Genomic DNA, 21,037 nt, shown 5'->3' with positions numbered 1-21,037 from the left:
GAAACCTTGCTGAGGATTCTTGCACCCATGACCTAGAATTTGCTTCCAGAAAAGCAAAAGTACTGCAGTTTCATCTTTGCAGGCTGAAGAGACAGAATACTGTTCTCAAAGGGATGACAAACTGTGGTGCTACTCAAGGACCTGGAGGAAGAACTATTCTCTCTGATCTCCCTTAAATGTTCTTCAAGTGTACTATTTGAGAAATACTACACCATTCATATAAGATACTCATTACTCCCAAAGCATGAGGTTCAGGCTCAAGACCAAGTCTGTTTGCTTATTTTGAAAAATGGATGATATATATGGCTTTTATTTTGGCTTGACTGGTCACATAGGCTTAGCAAAGCTAATTACTAAGTCAATATAATTAAGTTCCTACACTAGAGAAAGCTAACAATTCCTTGACCTATCCCATAGCCCTCTTTTCTGGGGATACCAAATCATGGTCCAAGTTGGCTCTGAGTAATTTCTTTGATCAGAATCTGAGCTTTGGCCAAATCGAAACTTCAGTGAACTCAAGTACTAGTTCTGAAGGACAAAAAGGGCTGGAGGAAAGGCCTCATCTCTTGACTATGGGTGACATTACATAAAAGCTTCTGTACCTCCTCTTTGACAGTGCCAAATTCGGGATCCAGGGCTTTGAAGTGGTATCGGTGATTCCCTTCCCGGTCGATAGCTGCTTTAAAGTCCTTCAAAGTCACCTCTCCCAACCTGCAATACAGGAGTTAAAAAGAGCACTAGAATAACCTGTTACTCAATGGAGTGGGAAGGGAGGATGTCAACTTTAAACAGACTCTGCTGCCAAGGTCACTACAGGCAACAGTAGCGTGGCCTTAATGGCTCACTGGCCCTGATAACCCAGACAATTAGAAAACAGTAGACACTGGGAAACTAGTTGCCTGAGCAGAATGAGATCCATACTATGAGTTCAGAATTGTAAATGGGCTTGTTTGCCTCACTGGCAGTCAAATGAATGTCCAGTGTTTTCCTCTGAGAATTATACTCAGGGCCTCTAGAATTTAACTCTGTGAGCAACCTCAGGAAGTAAGCACAAAACGGCCTCTGCCAACAGAATCCTAATTCCCTGGACTGGTAGCAAGCACCCTTTGGAAACCAACCTCTCAGTCCTCATATCTCAAGGAAGATTTGTTGCTAGCACTGCTCAGAAAGAACTTTCTGGAGAAAAACAAATTCTACAGCTTTCCTTGGTAGATGGTACAAGGTTTTTTTGTTTTGTTTTGTTTTTTAACAATCTGTATTGACTCTTGTAGAGACGGTGTGGCATAGTGCACAGATTGCTGGGCTTATTAATCAGGACATCGTGGGTTCAGTCCCAACTCTGACACTTAGAAGGTCACTTAAGCTCTGTGTGCTTCAAAGACTTATCTCCTAAGTTAGGGACAAGTTGTGATCTGCACCAGTGGAAGAGTGTTCTTCCATGCTGACAAAACCACTTGCCTAAAGAGAAATGAATTAACTGGGATGCTTGGAAGGTTTAGAAACAAATGCTGATGGCTGACTGGTAGCAGCTACTAGAACAATGGCAAAGAAAACCAAGCAATCCCTTGCATTAGGCCCATTTAGAACTCACTCATCCTGTCACAGATATTACATGTATGAACTCTCACCTGGCAATCAGTCAGTTAACAAGCATTTATTTAGTGTCTACTATCCACCAGGTACTGTGCTATGCACAAATAAAGATACAAATTAAGGCAAAAAACCCCCCCAAAAACCCAAACCCAGTCCATGCTCTCAAGGAACTCACAGTCTAATGGGGGAAACAACAGGTAAACAACTATGTACAGACAAGCTATGGACAGGATAGACTGGAGATCATCAACAGAGGGAAGGCACTGCCATTAGAGGGGATCAGGAAGGACTTCTCATAGAAGGAGGGATTTTCACTGAGACTTGAAGGAGGTCAGGAGAAGTAGATGAGGAGGGAGAGAATTCCAGGCAAGGGGGACCACCGGTGAAAATGCCTCATCAAGAAGCTCAGTGTCATTGTATTTTAAGATATACGGTGGTGGCGGCGGTGGTGGGGGAGAGGGAGGTGGGATAAGGCATAAGAAGGCTCAAAAAGCAGGAAGGGGTCAGGCTATGAAGGGCTTTGAACACTAAGCAGAGAATTTTATATTTGATCCTGAAAGTTGATAGGGAACCAGTGGAATTTATTGAATGGCAGTGGGGTGGAGGCAGGTCAAGGCATTCAGACCTGTATTTTAAAATCACTTTGATAGCTGAGCACAGATAGGCTGGATTGGAGTAGGGAGAGACTCCAGACAGGGAAACCAACCATCGCGTTATTATTAAATAGTCCAGGCACGAGGTGATGAGGACTTGTACCAGGTGATGGCAGTGTTGAGGAGAGAAGCAGGTAAGGTTAGTTCTCTGTCAGCTACTCACCTTGTTGCCAAACCCTCCCTTACCAAATGTTTCAACACTATCTAGTCACCAAGCCCATCCCCAGCGCAGGTCAATCCTTCAGAGAGTGGCACTTAACCTACTCCTGATAGAATCCTAGAGCTGGAAGGCCTCTGAGCAGCCATCTAATACAAATTCATTTTATAGATGGAGAAATCAAGTTCCAGTAAGAGTAACTGCCCAACTAGAGCTGGGAAGGCCAGGACTAGAACTCACCAATCTAGCACTCTTTCCACAATGCTTTGTTGCCTCTCAGTTGTCTAGATAATCATTTGGTCAATTCTAGTATCATTGTTCAATGTGGATTTTTTGAAATAGCGACAATAACAACAACAACAAAATCAAACAAAAACCATTTAAAATTGCCCGTCAATCAGGGGAAGGAGGCCTAGCCACTCCACATCTTCAATTGTGTCATAAAGCAGCAGTCATCAAAACTACTTGATACTGGCTAAGAAATTAGGGAGGTGGATCAGTGGCACAGGTTAAATACACAAGACACAGTAGTCAATGACTATAGTCATCTATTATTTGATAAACCCAAAGACCCCAGCTTCTGGGATAAGAACCCACTCTTTGAGAAAAACTGCTGGGAAAACTGGAAAAGAGTATGGCAGAAACTAGGCATAGACCCAAATCTCACACCATCTACCAAAATACAGTCAAAATGGGTTCAGGACTTGGATATAAAGGCTGATACATAAGAAACTGGGAGAACAAGGAATAATTTACCTATCAGATCGATGGAGAACAGAAGAATTCATGACCAAACAGGAGATAGAGAACATTATGAAAAGCCAAATGGATAATTTTGATTACATTAAATTGAAAAGTTTTTGTACAAACAAAGCCAATGCAACTAAGATTAGAAGGAAGGTAGAAAATTGGGAAAGAATTTTTACAACCAGTCTCTCTGATAAAGGCCTCATTTCTAAAATATAGAGAGAATTAAGACAAATTTATAAGAACACAAGCCATTCCCCAATTGATAAATGGTCAAAGGATATGAACAGACAGTTCTCAGATGAAGAAATTAAAGCCATCTATAGTCATATGAAAAAATGCTCTAAATCATTATTGATTAGAGAAATGCAAATCAAAACAACTCTGAGGTACCACATCACACCTATCAGATTGGCCAACATGACAAAACAGGAAAATGATAAATGTTGGAGAAGATGTGGGAAAATTGGAACACTAATACATTGTTGGTGGAGTTGTGAAATGATCCAACCATTTTGGAGAACAATTTGGAACTATGCCCAAAGGGCTACAGAAATGTGCATCCCCTTTGATCCAGCAATAGCACTTCTAGGGCTATATCCCAAAGAGATCACACAAATGGGAAAAGGACCCACATGTACAAAAATATTCATAGCAGCTCTTTTCGTGGTGACAAAGAATTGGAAATTGAGAGGATGCCCATCAACTGGGGAATGGCTGAGCAAGTTGTGGTATATGAATGTAATGGAATACTATTGTGCTATAAGAAATGATGAACAGGCTGACTTCAGAAAAACCTGGAAAGACTTATATGGTCTGATGCTGAGTGAAGTGAGCAGAACCAAGAGGACTTTGTACACAACAACAGCCACATTATGTGATAACTAATATTGTTAAACTGAACCCTTCTTAGCAATACAAGGATCTAAGACATCTCCAGAAGCCTCGTGATGGAAAATGCTGTCCACATCCAAAGAAAGAACTATGGAAGTCGAATCGCTATCACTTATTTTTACCTTCTGTTGAGTTTTGTGTCATCTTTCTGATGGTTCCTCCTATTGGTTTTAATTTTTACTTACAACTTCACTAACGTGAAAATATGTTTAATAGGAATGTAAACGTAAAGCCTATATCAGATTGTGCGCCATCTTGGGGAGGGGGGGGGGAGGAAGGGGAGAAAAAATTTCAACTCAAAAGCATATGGAAGTAATTGTTGATAAATCAAAATAAGTTAATAAAATTAAAATAAAATTGCCCATCAAATCTGTATTTTTGAGCACAACAAATAAAGCTGGGGTTAAGTGACATTGATTCCACCTCACTTTGTCACTTGAGGTAGTCTATCAAGCCCTGCCAGGCTCCTGTCCTCAACCCACTCAAGCCATGGGTCTCAGGTAATTCCCAAGTTACCAGATGGGTCAAGATGGCTGTAATGGAAACATCTAGCTCTGTTTTCCTTTTCTTTCTTATAAGGATGCAATACCTCCAATATCTCACCTCTTTGGTATGTTGACCATGAAGGGAGTAAGTGAACGGTCAGTAAAATAAAGCACTTTAGTGCAAGCATTGTTGTTGATGGTTGGAGAACTCTGTGAATGAGGCAACTCTGCAAAAAGAGAGATAATCTTGTGGTTAGGACACCAGCTTTACCCTCACACTGACCCCATCTCTGTCATCTAAATGTCCAGGCATCTGCCTGGTCACGGCACAGCTCCCTTGCACTCCCATACACGTAGGGAGTGATCCATGGGAATTCAATAGTGGGGCCATGAGGAGGAAAGAGGCATCCGACATGGACTCTGCCCCCAAGAGCCCTAAAGCCATTCAGAGCAGTGCTGCCAGGAGTCAAGGTTTTTGATAAGAAACATAGTCAAGTTTCAAATGAAAGCATAGGTATACAATAGGAGATGCATACAAATCTTCAATAGGGAGATCAGAAGTAAAACATGATTTTGTTATCCTTATGTGATTCAGAAGAGGATATTCATTGGGGCAACAAAGACTTGTGGGAACCCTGGTCCTTAAAAGACAAGAAAGAGTTTCCATCTGAAAGATATAAGACCTACTCTCCCCCAAGCTGTAGGACTTCTGAAGCATATGTCTTTCAGTTCTGTGTCTTACCTTTCTCCCTTGTATTTATCCAAAAATTGTGAATGGTAGCTAGCTATATCTAGCTGTAGCTTTCATAGAAAGGATACTCTGAGACCACTGAAAAACTGTGATCCTAGGAACCTAAATTAGTCACAGGAATTTTTGTTAGAGCTGAAAATTCTCCTGAAGTTCTTACAGAACACTTTCCTCTTAAATTGCTCTGAACATTTCATCCTCAACAAATGTGGTAATTGTTTTGAGAAAGAAGTAGGTCAGATGGACCACTGGGAAAAATAGGGTGAGTAGGTGGAGGGCAGGCAAGGGTGTTTTATAAGAAGATCAAAGAATCACTGAATTTCATAGTGAAAGGGGTCTAATCCATACCCCAAACACATCTAACAATCCCTGCTTGGCTTGAAGTATGGGGAGGGAGAAACTACTCCCTCCTGAGGCAGTCTACTCCACTTTGGAAATGTACCATTCTCTTTTTGCATAGTTACCATCTTAAATTAGCCAGCAGTTGAAACTCAAAAAAGTTAATTGCTGAAATTGCCTGCAATGATACTCCTTTGTGAAATATTAATTATAAGCATGAAAGTACTATTGGCAATCCTTTGCTATTGTAATGAAAAGACTAATTGTAGTTTTTATAGAGAACTCAGTTCATAGGATTTAGGAAGTTGCATATATTTTAAATTGTATATTACATATGCATATCTGTACCTCTCTATGGACTATGTAATATATGTATGTACATATACATTAGATATGTACACAAGATAAAAAGATCTTGCTCAGTCTCTTTCCCCCTCTCTCTCGTTCCCCTCATCCTCATCACTTACTCTTTTGCTTAATCCTCTAAAGGTGACAACATTTCCAAAGACTTAGTCCAGTCTACATCATCAAATCTTCACTACATTGGGGAAAGTGCTACAGATAAGATAAGGATAAAGACAAGGAACAAGCAATCCAGAGAAGGCTGAAACAAACATTTAGAAACTAAAAGACAAAATCAATTTAGGCCTTAAAATTTCCATGTTTATTTACAAAATAGTATGTTTGTTATTCCGTAAACCACTGTGACCTAGAATCAGACTGAAGTTTTATGAAGACAGTTATTCTTCAGGGGAATAAAGGGAGATGCTTGGGGCCAAAGATTTGGGGAAATACTAACAGGCTTGTAGGTCTGTTTGGAATATTTCATTATGAATGTTTTCTATTTGTTTTGTAGGAAATTATTTTATTTATTTAAACTTCTAATTCTTTTGAAAACCTTGCATTTTGATTTTTGATGACCTAATTATTAATGGATTTGTTAGTATAAAATTTTATATGCATCAAGTTTAGCATTTTAGGTTATAACATTCTGTATTTTTATTGCTATTTAGGTTAAATAAATGCTTGGCTTTTTTGGTGTCCTAGATCCCTTTGGTAATCTGCAGAAGCTTAATACCACAGTATTGATAGAAATGCTAAATTTAAGTTAGAGTTTAGTGAAAAATAAAAATGAATTTTTTCCCCAACCAAATTCACAAACCCCCTGAAATCTATCCATGGACCTCTAAGGGTTAAGAACCTCTGGTCTAGAGAGAACCACACAAAGTGCAGGTGAGCAGGTGTGAAAACCAGGAAGCAAAATACAAAATGAAATAGAAAATATCACACAGTAATCTGGGTATGCTTTCAGAAATCTCTAAAAGAACAAAGGAAAAAATACAACAAATGACCAAGGACAAAGCAATTTACTGTCACTGACAAGATAAACAAGTATTTCAGAATCCTTGCCACTAGATGGTGCAAGCATTTTGTAGTTTTAAATGATCTTCGCTGGCCTGAACTAACCCACGGGATAAAGTGTTTTCTCATAGAATTAAACACCTTGCTTCTAAGCAGAGTTATACCTATGCAGCTCTGTCCAGGATTTTTTGCAAGTGTGAGGTTTTGATTTCTTCATAAATCGGGAATTTAAGTTTGCATATTTCATTTCATTTCATTTATTTAGTTATTTATTTGTTTGTTTGTTTGTTTGTTTATTTATTTAAATTTATTTTTTTATTTTTAGGCAGTTGGGGTTAAGTGACTTGCCCAGGGTCACACAGCTAGTAAGTGTCAAGTATATTTGGTCTGAGGCCGCATTTGAATTCAGGTCCTCCTGACTTCAGGGCCGGTGCTCCATCCACTGCTCCATCTAGCTGCCCCCTTAAGTTCTTTTAACGAGAGCAAAGTACTACAAGTAAATAATATGGAACCTGTATATCTAGAAACTCCAGATTGCCAAAAATTATAGGTTCTGTACGCTAGTGATTAGCAGAACCGAAAAGCTTGAACTTTTGGTTTAATTTGCCAGGAGTCCCTGCTAGGGGTTATTGGAAAATGAACAATTAGAACTGGTGGGTACTCACTTGAATTAGGGGGCCAGGACTCCCGGTATTCACTACCTCTAGGTGATTTGCCCCGAACCTGAGGATCCAAAGCAAGAGAACCACTATCAGTACAGTCCAAATTTCCAACTAATATACAGGAGACTCATAAGGAAATTCATATAATAAAAATGTTCTTAAAACACCCACACCTTGCCCTCTTACCAGCCACCACAACTCTGCCTAAAGAACCAAAAAAAATTAACTGCTAACCATGTTTGCAGTGAACTATGCAAGCCATCTGTGCTGACAGTGACTCTTTGGGTCAGGAAGACTAAGTCTCTAAAAGACCTACACTGCAACCAAAAGGAACAGAACCTCAATTCCAGGCCTAAACAGTCATTCATCATAAAAACCAGGCCCTACAGGAAAAGAAAGCCAAACAAAGAACTGCAATCCTCAGCAAGCCAATAGATACAGCCTTCCATTGTATCCCTTACCCTCATCTCAATTAAAATTCACAAAAACACGACTGTTAGTGCCTCCTCCCTCTTCCCTAAAAGACCCGCTGAAGAGATTGGGTTACGCACCCGCTTGTCCTGTTTCTTCTGCATCTCCATGGCATGCAGGCGCTCCATGAGGCTGGAGATGCCTTGCTCCAGACTGTCAATGGTGTGGTGCTGGGGGTCATGGCCACTGAAGCTGTTACGCAGGCTCCGAAGAGCATCTCGGACAAGCTGCAGATCATTGGCCTATGGGTGCAATGGGTTTCTATCAACAAAGGCAAATATTGCCATTGCAATAATATGGTCAGCTCAAGAAGCCTGAGGGACACACTTTTTATTGTTGTCCTCACGGTTTGCCTATGTTTGCCTGCAAGGAAGGGAGTTTGCGGAGTAACCTCTTCTACATTAACAAGTACTTGCTTGCTCTTAGTTTCTGACCATTAACTTCTCTTATTTCCAGAGAGATTCTAAGAGGAGGGATTCTGGGATATTGAAGAGACACAGTTTTGGCCAAAGCCCAGGACTGAGCACTGTTCTAATGTGCATTAGTACGGAAGAACTCTGCTCAAAAATCTAATTACCTACCCCTCTGTGGGCAGCTGAGGCAGCTCCTTTCCCAGACATTGGGAGGAAAAACCCATTGCTTTGAGTGTTGTGACTATTGTAGTTGGTTACCTGCTGAAGCAAGAAAAGGAAATGAAAACAGAAGAGACGCTTGTTACAGGGGAAGATACAGGCCATAGTGATTTTAAAAAAAAGTTCTGCCCCAGTTGCAGCAGTGCTCAAGCATCTGAGAAAAAAAAAAAGGCAGGCTTCCCTTCCAACATGAGCTGGATGGCATTTTAGTAGGAGAAAAAAATGACCTAGGGATCTTTGTGCAGGCCTAGAGCAGAATCTGGGTCTTTCTCCTTACATTAGAAAATATGGAACGAAGACCCCAAGTCTGACACACTCATATTACCTCATCAGCATCTCTCTTCATACAATGTGCCAAGAGGACATCCTTATGTTCCAGTTCCCTTTCTAGATCAAACTACAAGGCCAAGAAAGCAAATTAGAAAAGGGTTGCTTCAGGTCCACAGAGTAGTAAAATCACTGGTTAGCTGCGTCCCCACCTGTTGGTAACTGGCCTCAGAAAGTTTCCTGAGCACTTCCTCCAGTTTGCCCTGGTGCTGCTGTATGAGTCGATCTTTCTGTCCCAACTCTTTCTGCAATAGAAAAGGATGAAGAGCTTTCAAAAATCCTGCATGATGGAGGTAAAACAGACGACTCATTCTCTTCCCATGCTCCTGCCACTCAAGGAAAAGACCACCTGCAGAAGAAAAGTCCCTTCTGAGTCCTGTTCCATGAGGACAAAGTGAATCAGAGATAAAAGGGCTCTACAAATAGGTCTCCTGGGGGCAGGGGAGAGGAGAAATGATGTGAAGAAAAGCCTAGGTAGGAAGAAATAAATAATTTCTGTTGTCCTCTGGCTTTTTCAATCTTGAATTTTCATCTCTATTAGATCCAGCTCTACCAGCAAACCAGAACAGCTGATGCTACCCCCATTTCTGACCTCTAGGGGCACCATGGTCTTTCTACTTATCTTGGAATAAATGTGAATAAATCTCCTTTTCCCTTAGATCAGCTCAGATAAGGTTAGAATTTTTTTAAAGGATCTTCAATAGGTAAGTAAAGGAAGAAAATAAATTACAAAATCATAAACAAAGATGATAAATTGTTTATTTTATATCTAGATTGGCCTAATAGCATTTTTTTGGCTCCAAGCCCTATTTCCTTTTCGTTGCCTCAAATCTGTCTGGTTGGATGCTAAAACAGGTTATTCTGGTTATTAGTTCAAGGTATATTTGGACTGGCACTAATGCCGGATTAAGGGCAGGGTCTTAGCCTCTATTAGTTCGTGCTTCTACTAACTATAAACCTTCAAAAGAAAATACTGGGCTAGATGACCTCTAAAGGCCCTTTCACCCTCCCTGGACATGGGTCCCCTAGGTGAGAACAGCACTGGCACAGAAAGTCTTCAAAAATTCTTCCTTAGGGCTTCAGGCTATCTAATACTAACCTTACAGTCATATCCTTCTACCTTATGGTGGCCTCTACAGCTCTGACCCCTGGAAGTCCTATCCTTATCTTTGACCTGTTTCTCTCAGCTTTGATTCATTTGTTGAGACATATTCACTGGCTCATCTAATCACACAAAGTTAGAGACGTCCTTAGAAGTTATCATGTCCCCTTGAAATATACTAGTGTTGAATAGCATTCAATCAATCCCCTGGGCCAGTCTATGTAATATTTGAGGTCAGCTCTAATTATTAGAAGTTTCTTTTTCACAAATGGTCGGCACTGGAAGGAACCTCAGAAGTCACCTCTACCTGAACCAGAATCCACTTTATAACACACTAAAGGCCTCATTGTACTCTCCCCCTGGTCAGGCTCCATCCAGAGTACTGTGTTCAGTTCCAAGAACTATATCTTAGGAAAGACAATGGCAAGTGGGGAGTGACCAAGATGGAAGCCATGTGACATGAAGACTGATGGAAGGAAAGGCCTAGAGGAGAGAAAGTTTAAAGGAGACATGACCTTTGTCTTCAAATATTTGAAAAGCTGTCATGGAAGAGAGAGATTAGTCATTCCCCTTGGCTCCAAAAGACAGATAACAGCGTGACAGCAGAGTCAGTGATAGATTTGTTGTCAGAGGGCTTAGGCTCCAGTCCCAGATCTCCTACTTACAACCTGTGTAATCTTGGCTTGACATCTCCGGGTCTCATCTTCCTCCTCTATACAATGAGAAGGCTGGACTAGATTATCCTTCAATCTCACCCTCCAGTGGCATGATCTCAAGGCCCTTATCCATCCTGATCACTCTCCAGCTAATTATCAACATCTCTCTTAAAATGTGGTATCCAGAAATGAATATAATACCCACTGTGGTCTGACCTGGGGAAAGTACTGTGGGACTCTTACCTCTTGCGTTCTGGAAATCAGGCTTCCCTTGAGGCAGTTTAAGACCCTGTTACTTTTTGGGGCTGCCATATCACATTGCTAATGTGACATCTTGGTGAGCTTGCAGTTTACAAAATTCCCTAGAGCTTTTTCAGGTGAACTGCTGTGGAGTGATGCCTCCCTTATCTCATCCTTGTGAAGTTGGTTTTTTGAACCCAACTGTAGAACTTTAAGTTTAAATTTCATCTTATTAAATTCAGCCCAAAGTTCAAGTCAGCTGAGAACTTTTTGATTCTGACTCTGTCATCCAATGAGTTAATTCCTCCCAGATTTGTATTATCTGCACATTTGATAATCACACCATCTATGTCTTCATCCAAATAATTGATTTAAAATATAAAATTAGTACAAAGCAAAGAACAAATCCCTGGGACAATCTGCTAGAAACAGCTCTTTAAATGAACATTGATCCATTTTTGGTCTTGTCATCAACCAGTTTAGAATCCAACCACTGTCTCACAATTTTCTTTTTTGTCCATTTGACTGTGGCAAATGCTTTGGATAAGCTTTATCTACAACTCACAGTAGTAACCCTGTTACAAAAGGAAATGAGGTTAGTCTGACACAATCTATTCTTTATAAAGTCAAGCTAAGCCAAAAATCTGTCTCCTTTTAGCTTCTAACCATTGGTCTTAACTTCTGCCCTGCAGCATCCTTATCTTCCCAGCACACACTCTGTGCTCCAGCCAAGGTGGTTATTTCTGCCCCAGGAAAAGGTACTGCACTCTCACTATACTTTTAAAGCCCAATCAAAGGCTACTTTTTCAAGGAAGCCTTTCCTGGTCCCCACCTCACTCCTAGCCCTGTTTCTGGCTATTAAGTCTTTCTTTCTAGGCCACACTTAGCATTTGGTTTTTTAACATTCCAATGAATTTATCATGTAATGGATGGCTACTGTGTTGGAGTCCTGTTGTTGTTCAGTCATGTCCAACTCTTTTCGACCCCATGGACTACTTTTTCCATGGGGTTTTCTTGGCTAAGATACTGGAGTGGTTTGCCAATTCCTTGTCGAATGAATCACCTTTTGTCAGAACTCTCATTATGACTTGTCCGTCTTGGGTCACCCTGAACAGGATAGCTCACAGTTTTATTGAGCTACATAAGTCCCTCTGCCACAACAAAGCAATGATCCTGGAGGGGCTTTTTTTTTAGGCAAACAAGAGTTGAGTGACTTGCCCAGGATCACATAGCTAGTAAGTGTCTGAGATTGGATTTGAACTGAGTTCTTCCTGTTTCCAGGACCAGCACTCTATCTACCGAGCCACCTACCTGCCCCAGCTAAACTATACGCTCTTGGTAAAGGAACTGTGTTTAATCTAAACTTTTTGTACTTTAAAGGTTTTCAGTATTTCACAGGATTATAGATTTAAAACTGAAAGAGACCTGAAAGCTCATCTAACCTAACCCCCTTGTTTCACAAGTAAGGAAACTGAGGTCCAGTGAGGTTAAATGACTCATCCAACAAGTAATAAATAAGTAGCACAGGGGACTGCAACCTAAAGCCTCATATTCCAAATCCAGTGCTCTTTTCCACTGTATTATGCTGGAATCTGGAGTTAGCTGTCTTTGCACTTTGCCATCTAGAGCCAAGCAGAGTAACTCAAGCCTGTCTTTGATATAATTCTTCCCATGGATGAAGACAGAGGTCATGTCCTTTCCCAAGCCTTCTCTTCTTATACTCTTCCTTCATCCAATCTTTGTATGGCACTTTACCTCCTCTGAATGCACCTTAACTTTTCAATGATCTTCCTAAAACATGGTACTTGGAAATAAACACAATATACTGACTTGGATCAAGATAGAGTAAAATGAAATTGTTATTGTGCTCTGGTACTAGAACAGGGACTAGGGCCCAAATGCTCGATTTGGTTCTGCCCTTAAGGTACAGCCAGCTTCTTTACTGTCCTAGGCTAGCATCCGGCCTTTGTTTCTCCAGTACCCAGTGACAACTATCCCCATCTCTGGAGTCCAACCAGAGCATTCTATCGTCGTCTTCTAACAGCCAGCATCTGACAGCTGTCTCTTCTTACTTCAAATCTAGTTCCTACTGTTGGAACTCTCACTAAGTTCCTATTTCTGATCTGAGAGGCAACTACCTCTTTACTTATTTACACAATAGTGATAACAAGCAAGAACTGAACTCAATGAAGCGAATAGACTACACCAACTTCCTCAATCTAGGATGACACACTCAGGATCTTCTACAGTCCCAGATGAATGGCTTTTTCAAAATCCCTCCACTATAGGCTTAAAAGAGAAAAATACTGTATAATTCAATAAGAAGATAATTTTCATCAACTGTAAGGGGACAGTTATTTCCTTAGATTACTTCAGAGCAATAAAAGAGCATACAAGAAACATTACTTATAAGGGCCTAACTCCATATATTAATCTGTCTATTCAAATAGGTGCAAAAATGACATTAGGAAAACAAATAATACTTTACATTTCATAGCCTCCAAAAAGTTAGACCTGAGACAATCCAGTTCAAGCCCTTCATTTGATAGATATGGAAACTGAGTCTACCCTAAGTGCTCCTACCAGGCTCACCTCCCCACAGAACCTGCATACATTGGTGGGACAGTTTAGACCAAGTTTATGAGTAGGTTGTGATGTTTTGATTACTCTTTTTTTTTGTCTTCTGAGTAACCATAATGTCTATTATTGCTTGTCTTCAATTGAATAAATATTATAATTAAATATTATTGTTGTTTTTGCCTGAACTGGGAGGAGAACTCAGATACTCTGACTTTTTTTTTTGGTGAGGCAATTGGGGTTAAGTGACTTGCCCAGGGTCACACAGCTGGTAAGTGTCAGATGTTTGGTCTGAGACAGGATTTGAACTCTGGTCCTCCTGACTCCAGGGCCGGTGCTCTATCCACTGTGCCACCTACCTGTCCTAATCCTTTGACTTTTGATCCAATGCTCTTATACTACACCATACTGTATAACATCAAAGTACTTTTGTAGAGCACTTTTACATCTATTATCTTGTTTGATCCTACTAGCAATTTCATGAATTAAATAGGGGAAATATGATTTTCATTTTTGATGAGGAAACTGAAGTTCACAAGGTTATTCAGGCCCAACATGAGACAGCTAGTTAGCAGAATAAATGAGATTAGAACCCAGGCCTTTTGATTTTGAGCAAGGCACTCCGTGTATCATACCATTTTGTCTTCTGTAGGAAACCACCATCCTACTAGTTACCTAAGTTTGCAACCTTGGTATCATCTTCATTTTCCCTCACTCTACATATCCAGTCATTTGAGAGTTGAAGAGTTTGTGTGGGAGAGGGAACTGAGAATCAAGTAGGCATGAGCAAAAAACACAAAGCAGGAGGGAAAAGGATGACTTCAGTTCTTTCTCACAGCAGCAGCAATGGGAAACAACAGCTCAATAGATAGGAATTATTTGCCACCCTAATTCCATTCTTACTTTGTATTCTCCTAAGAGGCGGCTCCTTTCATCCAGTTTCCTCTGAAGATCTACCTGTAAGAAGGACAAAAAAAAGGTTCATTGGAATGCTTGCCAACCCAACCCGGTATAACACATATATCTGATTATGTTAAACAGCATATCAGTAGAAGCCCCTTCCATGTCTCATCAGAGACACACCCTGACTGCAGATACTTTCAGCCAAGTATTTCAGGGTCTTCAAAGTTGCTAAAGGGCCCAAAGATCTCTCTGCCCAGTATGGCCTGGGATATATCTAGGAACAGAGATAAATTCAGTGTAACATAAGAACACACACTAGTACTGGTAGTCTGGGGGTCCTTCATACTCTGTTCAACAAGGTTACCTGTCCCAGCTTCAGTCCAGAGATCCTTCATATAACTCACATTCTGGTTGTGTAGCTCATCCTTGTCCATGTTTGCTCTCAAAAGTTCTTGTTTAAGTTGAAGAACAGACGTGTCCTGTTGAGTCAATCTCTGTTGCAAAGCATCCTGGAAGAAAGTGTTATCTTAATGTGGTTATGCTCCATTATTAGGTTATTGTTAAGTGTCTACTTTGTGCACTGCCATTCTATTTGGCATTGTGGTTATTGTGGTCTTTGCCAACCATAATCTTACCACATATTTGGTAAGGTAAAACTATTAGTGAGCAAGAAATATGTCCTTATGCCTTACCCCTCCCTATTCTTGCTACATTTCAAAATCCCTTGACATCATCCACTGTTCTTTCCTCCTTTCCTCCAGTCTCTGATGAAGAGGGGGCTCTTCTCCTTGCCATGGCCAATGGCAAATACCCTTTGTTTATAAAATACCCTTGATTCCATCTCCTTCCATCTTCTCTAGCAAACTGCTTCCACAATCATCCCCTCTCTTTCTAATCTTAAATCTCTTCCTTATCTATGAAATCCATCCCTACTGCCTACAAACACTCTCAAGTCTCCCTAATCCTTACAAAACATTCAGGAGATACCCCATCATCCCATCAAGTGACTGCCTTAAATGTCTCTTCCTTTTCATAGCCCAACTCCTAGAAAAAGCTGTCTACACTCACTGTCTCCACTTCCTCTCCTCTCATTCACTCTCAACCTTTGCAGTTTGGTTTCCAACCTCATCACTCACCTGAAACTGCCCTCTCTAAAATGACCAATGATCTAATTGCTAAGCCTTATCGCCTTTTCTCAATCCTTATCCTTGTCAACCTCGATGCAGCATTTGCCAGTGTTAACCATCTTCCCCTCCTGGTTGCTTTCTCCTTTCTGGATTTTTTTTTTGGGGGGGGGTTGTTTTTTTTTGTTTTTTTTTTTTAGGCAGTTGGGGTTAAGTGACTTGCCCAGGGTCACACAGCTAGTAAGTGTCAAGTGTTTGGTCTGAGGCCGGATTTGAACTCAGGTACTCCTGGCTTCAGGGCCAGTGCTCTATCCACTGCACCACCTAGCTGCCCCTGGATTTTTTTTTTCATGACTTCTCTCTCAGCTCTCCTCCTACCTGTCTGACAACTCCTTCCCAGTCTTCTTTCATGGGTCATCACTCGTAACTCTTCCATAACTGCAGGTGTACCAAGGTTCTCTCTTCATGATCTTATCTCTTCCCATGGCTTGAATGATCATCTCTATGTAGGTGACTCTTAGATCTTTATATTCAGTCCTAGTTTCTCACCTATACTCTGGGAAGTTTGTATCTTCTGCTGTCTACTGGACATTTCAAACCCAATGGTCTAGAGGTGTCTCAAACTCAACAGGTCTAAAACAGAACTCATCTTTCCCCACCTTACACCTTCCCCCATAAACTTCCCGATTTGTTGAGAGCACCACCATCCTTCCAGGTACCCAGGTTTGCAACCTTGTTATCATCCTTGATTTCTCATTTTCCCTCACTCTGCATATCCAATCATTTGTCCTGTGTTTCTACATCTACAACATCTCTCCAATCCGTCCCTTTCTGATCACATGGCCACCACATTGGTTCAGCACCTCATCATCTCCTGCCTGGAAAATTGCAAGCACTAACTTTCGAACTGAACTTCCAGCCTCAAGTCTCTTCCTCCTCCACTACATCTTCCACATAGCTGTCAAAGAGATTTTCATAAAGTACAGGTCTGACCTTGCCATTCCCCTAATCAATAAACTCCAATGACTCCCAATTGTTTTTCAGATCAAATATAAATTCCTCTGTTTAGATTTTAAAGCCCTTCACATTCTGGCTTCCACCTACCTGATTACCGTAATTCCCTGTCCCATACATACTCTGCAGTTCAGCTAGACTGGCCTTATTGCCACTTCTCACACATGATACTCTAGAACAGAGGTTCCCAAAATTATCTGCCTTATCACCTCCTTTTACAAAAATTATTCAGTGCCCCTTACATCTACTTTCTTTAACCCTTTCATGTTTTTTAAATTTTGTATCATTTGAAAAAAAAACAAATTTTTTAAAAAATGATGCATCTTAAATTTAAAAATTTATTGTAAATTTGTGGGGTTTTCCTGCATTGAAATTTTGATGATGCAATATTGCATTATGTAACCATATAGTATAGTACTGTAAACAAGTCATTACATGCACATATTCCTGCCGATGCATGCAGGACTTCCCAACAATGTGCTACTTGCTTGTTAAGACCTGTCAGTGGACTTGACCACTGAAAGGTTATAACTTGCATGTTGTGTGTTTATTTGGAAAATAATGTAATCACTACAACTTTAACCCTGTTATACAACAGATGAAACATGTACAAAAGGTTTTTAAAATTTTTCTTTTCTTCTTTCTGTATGCTTCTACCACCCTCTTATTTTTATTGAACACTCCCTAATTGCACCTGAGGCTACCACCCCCATGGATCAGTCCAGTGCTTCCTAGGAGGCAGGAACCTATGCTCTAGACTGACAGACTTTGATTCAAACTCTGCCTTACTAGCTGTATAACTCCGGATAAGTCACCTAAACTCTCTGGGACACAGTTTTTTCATCTATAAAATAGTGGGCTTGAATTAATTGACCTTTCTAAGGTCCCTTACAGGCAACTAAGTGTCAAAGTGGATATAATGTGCTGGCCTTGGAGTCAGGAAAAATTGAGCTTAAAACAAGCCTCACACAATTACTGTGTGACCCTGGGCACTAGTCACTTAGTTTCTGCTTGCTTCAGTTTCTTCAGCTGTAAAATGGGAATAATTATAGCACCTATCTGCCAGGGTTGTTATGAGATCAAATGAGATAATATTTGTAAAGTACTTAGCATAGTTCCTGGCACATAGTAAATACTCAAGTCCTTCCTTCCAGCTCTACATTTATGATCCCATGATCTCCAATCTCTGTGCCTTTGCAGTAGCTTGTCTCCATGACCAGAATGTATTCTTTCTACATCTCTACCTCTTAAAATCCCTTGTTTCCTTCAAAATCCAGCTCAAGTACCACCTTCTATGCAGACCTTTTTCTGTTTCCCTTCCTTACCCATTCCCCACCTCTAGCTGCCGGTGCTCCTCCCTTCAAAATACTTTTTATTTCTTTTATTTACACTCACATATGTTCATGTTCTATAATAGAATGGAGGCTCCTTGAGAGGCTTTCATTTTTGTCTCGGTCTCTCCAACACCCATAGTGCCTGGTACATAAGTGCTTATTGACTGACTGACAGTATGGGGACCAGATCAGATTTCATGAATATAGGGAATCCTGGTTTGGAAACAACCTACTCTGGTGCAGGTCTGTAACTTGTCTATGACTTGGGAGTCAAGTTGCTGAGGACCCTGGCAGACCGTGTGACCCATTTAGCCACACAGCTGGTATACATGTCAGTGGTAGGATAAGAACCCAGGTGTTGCTGACCCCAAACCTAGCACTCTATCCACTTTGCCCGGCAGGCAAAACCTCTCAGATTGTGAGGCACATACAGAGAAAATGAGACAATATATAAGAGCATACTTATTTTGCAATACAGACAAAAATAAATAAATAAAAGGAGTCAATGTGGACTGAAGTTATCAGAGAAATTGTCACAGAAAAGGTAGAACCTGGGGGAGGGGATGAAAGGAGAGAGAATTCAAAACTGAAAATTAAAAAAAAAAAGTAGGACCTGAACTAGGTCTTGAAAGACTGAAATACAGATAGGCAAGAAAAAGAGACATTCCACATGGAAGAGATGGTATTTTTTCTTGTTTTACAAAAATGCAGGGCACAAAAAAGAGTCTTTAAAATCATGGATGAGGATGGCCTCAGGGGCTTTTACTGCAGTCTTATACTCCACTTTTAGTCAAAGATATTGGGTAGCATCTCCTTGATCTCAGGATACTGAGCTACCTTTTATTTTCTCTGTACTAGAGATCATAGGAACACAATGCAACTTGTACTCTGCACAAACACAATATAGTGTTTGTTTGTGGGGGGTGGGGAGATTGGGGTACAAAGAGAAAGTGTATGACACATTTTTACATGTGGCAATAACCTTGGCAGTGCTGTGTAACAGGACTCCCGATCTGAGATGCCCTTGGCCTTCAATGTCCCAGAATTATTCTCTGGCCTATGGATGGAAAATGACGGAGAAAGGACAACCTCATAAAAGCCTTTTTTCCTTAGGGCTGGCAGGAGCTGGTTTACATATGCTGCAGCCAAGGTAGTATGGAGACTCTGGGTGGCAAAAGCATTCAAGGAAAGAAGCCTCAGCTGAACAGAGATACTCCATTACACAGACTGAGTCAGTACCTAACACAGAAACTCAGATTTCTGTACCCACTCCGCCAGAAGACAACATGCTCTCTTAGAGAATCAAATAAAAGAGTTAGCTTGTATTTCTTTTTACCTTTATTCCCTGCAAATTTCTGACTTCTTGTTTGCATTTCAGCAACTCTTTCTGAAAAAAAAAAAACACAAACACAGAGTAGATGGCTTTTGCCATTTGCATCGCCTCAGAAGCATCACCTCCCCTGGTCTCACAGAGAGCAAAACAATGAGGACATTCCATGGCAGAAAACAAAACGAAGGCCTCATTCAGTCAGCAGCAAATGATAAATCACAGAATAGCTGGCAGAGGTCCACCGAGTCATCTCCAGCCTCCCCTTGACTGCCTGAAGAACTACACAGACCCTTTTGGGACAGGAGGGAAGGGGAAGATGCCAGACCTATTTCAGTACTTAACAACCCTCACCCACAGAAAGCCTTCCATATAAGGCCCCAAGTGTCATAGCTCAAGTAACCTAAATCCCTCTTACTGAAATATAAGATATGCTAATATGTGTTTTGCCAGTATTGTTACATTATCTTAGTTCAACCCAATACCAGGCAAAGGGCCAGAGAGCTCCTAAAGACCAGTCAGTGCCTTCTGGGGAACTTAGCATTTAGATGAGAACATATTTCCTCCACAAAAATCCTAGGTCAATGCCTCATCATGTTGTGGAGGTAACCCTGGGTTCTCAAAGGCTGTGCCAGTAGAGTACAACCAAGGCATACAAGTTGGATGGGCTTCAAGGGCGGGCCTGGAGCTGGACTGTGGTTCAGAAGTACTTAAGAAAAATAAGGACAAAAATAAATAAAAGGAGTTAAAAAGTGAAAAAGTCAGTGTGGACTGAAGATATCAGAGAAGTTGTCACAAAAAAGGTAGAACCTGGGGAAGGGGATGAAAGGGGAGAGAGAATTTGAAACTGAAAAAAAAAAAAAGTAGGACCTGAACTAGGTCTTGAAAGACTGAGATGCAGATAGGCAGGAAAAGATGCATTCCACATGGAAGAGATATTAATATGTTGAAGTAAAAAGATATGGTCTAGAATATGGCATGGATTACCTAAAAAACTCTATTTCATGGTAAATATGAATCCATGTGTATGTCTGGGAGTCCATATCTATAGAATAGATTTTTAAAGAAGGGAAAACCCAAGGTCCTCTCATTTCTTTTCTTCCTACTTCACACCATAAGTTTGCTGGAAACTCTTTTACTTTAAGAAACCCTAAAAGGTACTTGGGAAAAGCAGTTCTTATTGACCCTAACTCCTTTAAACAGTTTTTTCCCCATAGTTTATTATGCATATACACAGCTGTACCTTCAAGTCCTGATTTTCTTCCATGCTCTGGTCCAGACGACTTTGGATTATGATCTAAATATAAGAGAAAAAGAATGGTTATGCCCTGGAAGACTGCTCCTCACACAAACCAGACATAGAAAATCTCAGGGTGAAAGAAGCAGCTCACCAGTTGCTCTTCAGGGTTGGCTCCTGGTTCAAAGACAGCCAAGGGCCTGTCCTGTTCATCTTCAGGCAGGGACCCATTAAGCAGCAAGGCCTGAAAATCAACAAAGTCAAAATGAAATGTAACCCCTCCAATCAGGTGATCTGTGCCAGATAATTCAGGACTGAGCACAATGAGTTCAGTTCCTAAACTGGAATCACTAACCACCTTCCCTTAGAAACTCCTCTATAGCTTTGGCTGCTCCTTTATTCTGTGCAGATGCATGCTAATCTTAGGACAATCTGGAGTTCTGACACTGTCCA

The 21,037-nt window shown here is 40.7% G+C and overlaps 1 protein-coding gene across 6 annotated transcripts in view; it reads right to left on the bottom strand.

Annotated features, from left to right (window-relative positions):
- The window catches only part of DIXDC1 (DIX domain containing 1), a 66,576-nt gene that overhangs the window by 4,342 nt on the left and 41,197 nt on the right, over nucleotides 1-21,037 (bottom strand). For 2 of the 6 annotated variants that reach the window (XM_020989772.2, XM_020989775.2), the window contains exons 8-19: nucleotides 20,739-20,828; nucleotides 20,591-20,644; nucleotides 19,357-19,407; nucleotides 14,953-15,057; nucleotides 14,549-14,602; nucleotides 9,223-9,315; nucleotides 9,069-9,140; nucleotides 8,693-8,785; nucleotides 8,192-8,353; nucleotides 7,644-7,701; nucleotides 4,648-4,756; nucleotides 603-711 (exon numbers count right to left, since the gene is read on the bottom strand). In XM_020989772.2, coding sequence (XP_020845431.1) covers nucleotides 603-711; nucleotides 4,648-4,756; nucleotides 7,644-7,701; nucleotides 8,192-8,353; nucleotides 8,693-8,785; nucleotides 9,069-9,140; nucleotides 9,223-9,315; nucleotides 14,549-14,602; nucleotides 14,953-15,057; nucleotides 19,357-19,407; nucleotides 20,591-20,644; nucleotides 20,739-20,828 — 1,050 coding nt within the window. The remainder of the gene's footprint in view (nucleotides 1-602; nucleotides 712-4,647; nucleotides 4,757-7,643; nucleotides 7,702-8,191; nucleotides 8,354-8,692; nucleotides 8,786-9,068; nucleotides 9,141-9,222; nucleotides 9,316-14,548; nucleotides 14,603-14,952; nucleotides 15,058-19,356; nucleotides 19,408-20,590; nucleotides 20,645-20,738; nucleotides 20,829-21,037) is intronic. The other 4 variants (XM_020989771.2, XM_020989776.2, XM_020989773.2 and 1 more) reach the window with 3 other exon arrangements.

This window comes from Phascolarctos cinereus, unplaced genomic scaffold, assembly GCF_003287225.1.
Source record: "Phascolarctos cinereus isolate Bilbo 61053 unplaced genomic scaffold, phaCin_HiC Scaffold_726;HRSCAF=1367, whole genome shotgun sequence".
NCBI lineage: Eukaryota > Metazoa > Chordata > Mammalia > Diprotodontia > Phascolarctidae > Phascolarctos > Phascolarctos cinereus.
Note: the sequence above shows the minus strand (reverse complement) of the source record. Positions and strands in the feature narration are given on the sequence as shown.